The 9,542-nt window shown below is 49.2% G+C and overlaps 1 protein-coding gene across 1 annotated transcript; it reads right to left on the minus strand.

Moving 5' to 3' along the window:
- Positions 1–1,804: 1,804 nt before the first annotated feature.
- Positions 1,805–2,303, minus strand: LOC111917159 (uncharacterized). Its single transcript, XM_023912810.1, has 2 exons — positions 2,198–2,303; positions 1,805–2,127 (listed from the first exon to the last, which is right to left on the minus strand). The coding sequence occupies exons 1-2, from the start codon at positions 2,301–2,303 to the stop codon at positions 1,805–1,807; spliced, it is 429 nt and encodes a 142-aa protein (XP_023768578.1).
- Between the last annotated feature and the right edge of the window lie 7,239 nt (positions 2,304–9,542).

Consider the following 9,542-nt stretch of genomic DNA (forward strand, 5'->3'; position numbering starts at 1 on the left):
AACTCAGCCTCAAATCCCTATACATTTTTGTTGCACCTGGGTGTATAGAAAATTTGGACTTATGCGCCTCCTTTAACAATCTCTGCCTCACTCCCCCTAACATCGGCACCCATACTCGGCCACACTGCGTCAACAATCCACGACTATCCTTAACAAACAAAGGATACTGCCCCCGAATTCTTTCCAATTTCCAGTTCTCTTTCTTCACCCCCTTGACATGAGCCTCTCGAATCATGTCAATAAAAGGTGAACTTACCGTCACCCTCATACAAATAACCCTGATCGACCACCCCGTCGCCTTGCGACTCAATGCATCGGCCACCACATTGGCCTTCCCTAGATGGTATAGGATCTCGCAGTCATAGTCCTTTAGCACGTCCAACCATCTCCTCTATCGCATATTCAGGTTCCGCTGGTCCATCAAATACTTCAGACTCTTGTGATCGATATACACAACGAATTTCGCCCTATACAAATAGTGCCTCCAAATCTTGAGGGCAAACACCACTGCCCCTAACTCCAGGTCATGCGTGGGGTGATTTGCCTCGTGAGGCTTCAACTGCCTCGAGGCATATGCGATCACATGCCCCCTCTACATCAGTACCGCACCCAACCCTGAAATTGATGCATCACAATATACCACGAAATCGTCCAATCCCTCGGGCAGTACTAGGATCGGAGCCTCACACAACCTCTGCCTCAGGGTCTCAAAAGCCCTCTACTGATCCTCACTCTATTGAAAAGCCGCATTCTTCTTGGTCAAACGGGTCAATGGCACAGCAGTCTTGGAGAAATCTTGGATAAATCTCTGATAATAACCCGCTAAGCCCAAGAAGCTACGAATCTCTGAGGCATTCCTCGGTACTTCCCATCGCATCACCGCCTCCACCTTTGCTGGATCAACCAAAATACCCTCTTGATTGATGACATGACTCAAAAACTGCACTTCCCGCAACCAAAAGTCACACTTGGAGAACTTCGCATACAACTTCTCCGTCCTCAAGGTCTCCAGCACCTCTCTCAAATGCTGCTCTTGTTGTTCCCTGGTCTTGGAGTAGACCAGGATATCATCAATAAAAACGATCACCGACTGGTCCAACATCGGCCTGCACACCCGGTTCATGAGATCCATGAACGTGGCCGGAGCATTAGTGAACCCGAATGGCATCACCACGAACTCGTAATCCCCATAACGAGTCCTGAAAGCTGTCTTCGATACATCCTCATCCAAAATCCTCATCTGATGATACCATGACCGGAGATCAATTGTAGAGAACCACGATGCTCCCTGGAGCTGATCAAACAGATCGTCAATCCTAGGCAAACGATAGTGGTTCTTCACCGTCAGCTTATTCGGCTCTCTGTAATCGATGCACATCCTGTGCGACCCATCCTTCTTTTTCACGAAAAGGATAGGAGCTCCCTCAGACGGATGAACCACTCGGATGGATGAACCCTCGGTCTAGTAGCTCTTGAAGCTGTGCAAATAATTCTTGCATCTCAGGTGCCGCCAATCGATATGGTGCCTTTGCTATCGGGGCGGCACCTGATACCAGGTCAATACGAAACTCCACCTGCCTCTCAGGAGGCACTTCAGACAATTCTTCGAGAAAAACATCCCGAAAATCCCACACCACTGGTACACTATCGATATCCATCACTGCCTCCACTCGCGTATCTGAAACATAGGCCAAAAATCCCATGCAGCCCTACTGCAGAAACCTCCTCGCCCTCGCAGCTGAACAGAGGGTCAGGCCCTGCAAGGTCCTCTCGCCGTGGATAACCAATTCTCCCCCCTTGGGGTTCAAACCCGGACTAACTGGCGTTCACAATTGATCATGGCTCCATTGGCCCCCAGCCAGTCCGTCCCAATAATCACCTTCAATCCTTGCAATGGTATGGGAACCAAATCAATGCGAAACCTTTCACCGTGCACATTCAAGACGTAGTCCTGACACACCCTCGCAGCACTCACAGTGCGATCATCTGCAATATCCACCTCAAGCGGGGTATCTAGAGTCCCCGGTGCGTCTTGGAATTTCTTGCTAAGTACAAGAGACACAAAAGATCGGGTAGCCCCCGAATTAAATAAGACATGGGCCGTCATACCATTGACCAGAAAGGTCCCTATATAAAGCATAATAAGCATACATACAAACATTTAACATAAAAGAGACAGAGGATAATGAACACATACCAGCCACGACGTTTGGCACGGCCCGAGCCTCCTCGGTAGTCAGCTGGAACGCACGGCACTTCACCGTTGGAGCTTCCGCCTTAGGGCGGCCATCAGTAATCCTCATAGTGGCGGGTGCGGGCGCTGCCACAGGTCCTCCTCCTCATCCTCCTTGCAACCTCGGACAATCGGCCTTTTTATGGTCTGCCTAGTTGCAGTGAAAGCATATCAAGCCCTTCTTGGGGCAATCCTTACTCAAGTGACCCTGCTGGCCACATGAGTAGCATCCTGACATCCCGACTATCCGACAAGCCCCACTATGAAATCTCCCACACTTGGCACACCGGCCCCGACCCTGTTGGCCCTTACTCGAAGAATCGGAGGTCTTAGGCTTCTTAGCCTGAGCCCCCGCTGCCTGTACCTGCTCAGTCGTCTGCTTCGTGCGGGACTCTAACTCCATCTCCATCCCACGGGCCTTATCAACCATATCATTCAGGGTTTTTCACCATGTAAAGATCACAAATTCCCGAATGTCCTCTCTCAGCATAGAGTGATATCGGGTCCTCCTTATGTCCTCATCTGTCGCATACTAAGGGATCAACAAAACTCGCTCTCGAAACTTGGCGGTGATCTCCGACACAGTCTCTGTAGTCTGTTGTAACTTGTAAATCATGAAACTCCCTCACCATCCGTTGCACCTCAATAGGTGGTGCAAACTCCTGATCGAATCGTCGTACAAACTCGGCCCACGAGATGTCAGCCACACCGGCTGCTCCCACCTGACTAGTAATCTCGCCCCACCAATCTTGGGCCCTATCCCTCCGCATACAGGAATCAAATCCAACATTTGCCTCCTCCGGGCAAGAACTCGTGCGCTGGGCATTCTCAATGTCCGCCACCCAGCGTCTGCTCACAATGGGATCCCTGACCCCAGAAAACTCCGGAGCTCCGCATGCCTTGAACTACCTAAACGAGGGGGTTCGAGCTCCACCCTGGCCTGCAAAAATATCGGCCCTGAATGATCTAAGTCTCTCCTCCATGATCTCCATCTGTAACAGCCCAAAATCCAGGTTAGCTTTATAACCCTTCTATTTTGGAGAATCGGCTAATTAGTCCCTTAAAAGAGAATGATGTAGTGGGTGCGTACATTGGGCGTACTAGGGGTACGCTGTGCGTACTCGCGCGCTTAATTTGTACGCGGGTCATCTGGGTACGTTGGGCGTACCCAAGGTTACGCCGGCCGTAACAGGCCCAGAAGCAAAACCCTAATTTGTGGCCTTGCTCTATAAAACGATCATGTAGTCCTTTGCCCTAGCCACCATACACCCTTGAAGAGCCGAGAATCATGCTTTAGCTGGTGTGTGAGTTTTTGAACTTGAAGTTGGCTTTTCAAGGTGAAGAAGGAGAAGAAGGACCATTGTTGGAGCTAGAAGTTGAAGAACAAGTCTAGATCCGAGTTCTATAGTGGTTGGAGATCCTTCCTGAGGTAAAAAGCTCAAAGCTTTCCTTGTTCTTCATAAGTTTTGCTTGTTGGACCATTTTTAGGGTTTTTGGTTCAAAGTTGGAGACTTTATGAGCAAAGAGTCTCCATAAGCTTAGATCTGACCTTTTCTAGTGTAATATGTGTTGAGGAGTCATAAAATCAAGTCTTAGACGTGGATCTTGTGGCATGCATGAGTTGTAGTCTCATTATGGAAAGAGGAAAGGTGTTTTGAGCACAAAGTGACCTTTTCAGCCATGCAAAGGCTTAAAGTTTCCAACTTTATGGTTCAAGACATATTAGAGGAGTCAGATCTAAAGTTTGGATGCAAGTCTTAACCGTTTAAGACCTGAATGGGCTCAAGAAGGAAACTGGGCATTACGTTGGGCGTAATCCCAGTAGGCACCGCGTAAGGGGTTGCATACCCCGTTTCTGGAATGCAAGAGTACGCCCCGCGTACAGGAGTTGGTACGCCTTGCGTACTGCTTGCTGTTGACTTTGTTGACTTTTAGGGTTTTAGTTAACATGTGGACTATTGGGTCAAGGAGGGGTAAAATGGTCTTTTACCCTTCTATGGAATTTTAGAAGGAATATATTATAGCCTAGCGAGCCGTTAATGATTTAGAATGATTATTTGATGTGATTAGGCGAGACTAGATCGAGGTTACGAGATTCCGAAATATCAAGCACGTGAGGCTTAGACATCATACGAGGCGAGTCTTCTCACTATACTGTACCTGGAAGGGTACCTATGTGGACCGGAAGTTCTGGTTTTATAAGATATATGAATTGTATGTTAAGTTGCCTATTTTGTATGCGTTATGTATACTATGCTTGATGTGGGCCGGAAGGCATTATGTTATGGGCCGGAAGGCAATGCAATGTAGACCGGAAGGTCAGGGGGTTATGGACCGGAAGGTCGACACGGGTAGGACCGGAAGGTTTATCGGGTTGGGACGGAAGTCCCCTGAGACACATGGACCGGAAGGTCATGGCCAAGAAGGGTGTATGTGTGTAAGTGGTATATTTGGGGAACTCACCAAGCATTTATGCTTATAGTTGTTGTGTTATGTGTTTCAGGTACTAGCAAGGACCGTGGGAAGGCGCCGGCATGACTTGTACACACACACGCAGGCGGATTTGGATATAATTGATCTTGGGATTTGATATGTTTTGTACTGTGATTATGATACATTGGATTTTTATGGTTTGGTTTGGAACAATTTATGTTTTTAAGAAATGAAAAATTGTTTTGAAAAATTTCATTGTTACAAGTTGGTATCAGAGCCTTGGTTTGAGGGAATCGGATGCACCTTTGGGCGTATCTAAACTCAAACTGAGGATTTGAGAAATTTTCAACAATAAAAACTAAATTTTCTAAAAGAGCAAAGAGTTTTGAAACAAACAGAGCAGAGTAGTGTGTACGGTCAGCCAGCGCCCAAACGGTGAATCCCCAGAATACCCTTACATAATGTGTTATGAGATTTGCTATGTTATGTTATGCATGCTAGAGTAGGCTAGGTATTTATATTAGGACTAGAGTGGCTTGATTTGTGATCCCTTAGCCTAGGATAATCTTGCTGCTATGAGATGCCTTGAGAGTGAGTAGGTAGCCAATGCATAGCGAGAGTAGAGTACTCGCGATCCGGGATCCAAGGTGGAGGACTTGGGGTGAAAGCTGATGTGGTGTGGTCAGTAGTATAGGGCCTGTACTACTGAAGACACCGGATCAGTGAGCTGCCCAGGTAAGAATCCTTTGGGTATCGGAGGACGAGTAGGGTTGCGATATCGAGTGCGAGTATGCTCGATCGAGTCTCTGATTTTTTGTCGTATTTCAGAGGCATCATGGTTGGGACACGACATACACCCGAGAGCAGTGGGGTCAGTGACGAGGAGATCCGTCGATTGATTCATCAGGAGGTGGCTGCTGCCATCCGGGCTGAGATTCTAGAGATGTTTGGGGACATCAAGACCACACTGATTGAGACCTTTGATGAGCGGTATGCAGCGGTGACTGAGGCTGCAGCTGCTGCAGCTTCCGCAGCTATTGCTGCTGCTAGACCTCAGGGAGGTGACTCATTGTTGTTTCGGGAGTTCAGAAACACGAAGCCACCAGAGTTCGATGGGACACAGGACCCGATTGCGGCGATGAGGTGGATCTCTGACATTGAGGGATGTCTCTATACGTGTTCTTATCCGGAACACTTGAGGGTGCGGTTCGCTTTGAACCAGCTTCGCTTGGGAGCGAAGGATTGGTGGAAGTTCGTGACGGCAAGCTTCACTCTGGCTGAGATTTTGGAGGTGACCTAGGAGAGGTTCACCACCATTTCAGGGATGAGTATGTTCCCCCGGTGGAGAGGGAACGATAGGTTCAGGAGTTCTTGACCCTCAAGCAAGGTAATGATTCGGTTACTGTGGTTACCTGGAAGTTTCATGAGAGGGCGGTGTTCTGCCCTGAGCAGGTGTCTACTGAGCAGGCACGAATGAGCCGGTATTTGGGAATTTTGAGGAGGGACATTCGAGAGTTCGTGTCGAACTCGACGTACCGTAACTTTGCTGAGCTTTAGGCGAATGCCCGGAAGCGGGAGATTGAGTTGGAGACTCAGGCCAGGGAGGAGGCCGAGTCTCAGAGGATGGATCGACGGCCGGCTCAGTCTCAGCCAGCAGCCAAGCGCGCCAAGCCCGCTGATTCGAGGACTGGAGGCCAGAAGGGCCGCACTTGTGGGAAGTGAGGCAAAGGTCATGAGGGAGCTTGTCGATCGGGTGCTTGCTACAAATGTGGCAAGGAGGGTCATATCGCCAAGGATTGCCCCAAGGGATTTATGGTTTGCTTTCATTGCAACCAGACTGGCCATCGGAAGGCCGACTGTCCGCAATTGCATCAGGGGACAGCGCAGGGATCTGCACCTGCTGCTAGGGTTACCGAGGTTCGATCGGTGAAGGCTGAGGCTCTGAAGGCTTGTGGGAGAGCTTTCCAATTGACAGCGAAGGAGGTTTGCGCAGCGCCCGACGTTGTGGCCGGTATGTATTCTTTTCTCTACTTATTTAAGTCTGAGATGTTATACTTAGATTATGTTATGCGTAGGTACTTTTCTTGTGAATTATGTGCATCCCTTAGTGTTATTTGACTCGAGAGCGAGTCGGTCTTTTGTATCATTAGCCTTCAGTCATCATATCAGTATTTGTCGAGAGGCCATGAGTCAAGCTCTGCGAGTTTCTATACCTAACGAGCGAGCAGTGTATGCCACAGATGTGATTAGAGGATGTATCCTTGAGATCTTTGGTGTAGAGTTCCCGATAGATCTGGTACCGATTGCGATGGGGGAGGTGTGTGTCATAATGGGCATGGATTGGTTGAGCCGATTTAGAGCTGTTATAGATTACGAGCATCAGTTGGTGACGATACGAGACCCGAGTGGAGGAGTACTTACGGTGTACGGTGAGGGTACTCGTCCTGGGTCAGCATTTTGTTCGGCTGCTAGGGTGAGGCAGAGTTTACAACAGGGCTGTATGGGATTTGTGGCTTATGTGATGGACACACGAGTGGCCGATGGGAGGCCAAGTTTGTCCGATGAGGTACCAATTGTGCGGGAGTTCCCTGACATTATCCCCAAGGATTTGCCGCGTGTGCCTCCCGAGAGGCAGGTGGAGTTTCGTATTGACTTGGTGCCCGGGGCGGCACCTATTGCCAAGGCACCCTATCGCATTGCGCCGTCCGAGATGCAGAGGTTATCCTCATAGCTCCAGGAGCTGTTGGGAAAGGGGTTTATTAGACCAAGTAACTCACCTTGGGGAGCGGTGATCCTTTTTGTCAAGAAGAAGGATGGTTCACACCGGATGTGTATTGATTACCGGGAGTTGAACAAGCTGACGGTCAAGAACCGTTATCCGTTGCCAAGGATCGACGATTTGTTTGATCACTTGCAGGGAGCGTCTTGGTTCTCCAAGATAGACTTGAGGTCGGGTTATCATCAGATGAGGTTTCGGGAGGAAGATATCCAGAAGACAGCGTTCAAAACTCGTTATGGGCATTACGAGTTCGTGGTGATGCCATTTGGGCTCACCAATGCACCAGCCGCATTCATGGATGTCATGAACAGGGTGTGCAAATCGATGTTGGATCGATCAGTGATTGTTTTCATCGATGATATATTGGTATATTCAAAATCCAGAGAGCAGCATGAGGAGCATTTGAGGGAAATCCTCGGAGTTCTGAGACCGGAGAGGCTTTACGCCAAATTCTCCAAGTGTGATTTTTGGTTACGGGAGGTCCAGTTCCTGGGGCATCTCATTAACCAGCAGGGGATATTAGTCAATCCAGCCAAGATTGAGGCTGTGATGAGTTGGGAAGTGCTGAGGTCACCCTCTGAGATCAGGAGTTTCTTAGGGTTGGATGGCTACTATCGGAGATTTATCTGGGATTTCTCTAAGATCGTCGTGCCACTCACCAAGTTGACCCGGAAGGGTGTTGCATTTTCTTGGGGTCCGGAGCAGCAGACCTCGTTCGACACACTTCGCCAGAAATTATGCGAAGCCCCAGTGTTAGCCCTTCCAGAAGGGATGGAGGATTTCGTGGTATATTGTGATGCATCGATATCCGGATTGGGAGCGGTGCTTATGCAGAGGGGGCATGTGATAGCATATGCATCAAGGTAGCTTAAGCCTCGTGAGTCGAGGTATCCCACTCATGATCTGGAATTGGGAGTGGTAGTGTTCGCCCTCAAGATCTGGCGTCACTATTTGTATGGGGTTCGGTGTACGATATACACGGACCACAAGAGCTTGAAGTATTTGATGGATCATCCCAACCTGAATATGCGCCAGAGGAGATGGTTGGATGTAGTAAAGGATTATGATTGTGAGATCCTATACCACCCGGGCAAGGCTAATGTGGTAGCCGATGCCCTGAGCCGTAGGGGGAGGGCGCCTCGATTCGAGAAATTTGCATGAGATTGACAGTGATGACTCTGGTATGGGACGCCATCCGAGGGGCCCAGGCGGAGGCTGTGAGACCGGAGAACCGCAAGAGAGAGCGAGTGATCGAGCAAGTATCGGAGTTTGTTACCGATAGTCGAGGACTTATGACCTTCCAGGGTCGGGTTTGGGTACCGTTTGTGGGCGAAACACGTACCGTCTTGATGGAGGAGGCACATAAATCAAAGTTCTTGATCCACCCCGCACTAAGATGTTTTTGGACCTGAAGAAGGAGTATTGGTGACCCTGTATGAAGATGTATGTTGCATGGTTCGTGGAGAGGTGATTGACCTGTCGCAAGGTTAAATCCGAGCACCAACGCCCGCATGGTAAGTTACAGCCGTTAGAGATTCCCGAGTGGAAGTGGGAACAGATCACCATGGATTTTATCACCAAATTGCCGAGGACTGCCAGGGGTGTCGATGCGATTTGGGTGATTGTGGACCGGTTGACGAAAAGCGCTCACTTCCTTGCTATCAGTGAGAGCTCTTCTGCTGAAAAGTTAGCAGAATTATACGTGAGGGAGGTGGTATCGCGGCATGGAGTTCCGATCTCGATTGTTTCCGACTGAGATGTGCATTTTACATCCAAATTTTGGAAAAAGTTTCACGAGGAGTTAGGTACGAGGTTGCATTTCAGTACCGCATACCACCCACAGACCGACGGGCAGAGCGAGCGGACGATCCAGACGCTCGAGGACAAAATTCGGGCATGTGTGTTGGATTTCGGCGGAAGTTGGGACACGTATTTTCCCTTGGCTGAGTTTTCCTATAACAACAACCATCACCCGAGCATTAGTATGCAACCTTTTGAGCTGTTGTATGGAAGGAGGTGTCGTACCCCCATTTGATGGGGCGAGGTAGGGCAGCATGTGATGGGTAGTACAGAGATAGTGCTTCAGACGTCAGAGCA

The sequence above is a fragment of the Lactuca sativa genome, chromosome 3 (genome assembly GCF_002870075.4).
Source record: "Lactuca sativa cultivar Salinas chromosome 3, Lsat_Salinas_v11, whole genome shotgun sequence".
NCBI lineage: Eukaryota > Viridiplantae > Streptophyta > Magnoliopsida > Asterales > Asteraceae > Lactuca > Lactuca sativa.

Bases quoted from the DNA above. Each gene is read 5' to 3' on its own strand.
- LOC111917159 (XM_023912810.1), bottom strand. From the start codon at position 2,303: ATGAGGATTACTGATGGCCGCCCTAAGGCGGAAGCTCCAACGGTGAAG. The intron at 2,128-2,197 runs GTATGTGTTCAT...TGCTTTATATAG, and splicing joins CGTGCCAAACGTCGTGGCTG to GGACCTTTCTGGTCAATGGT.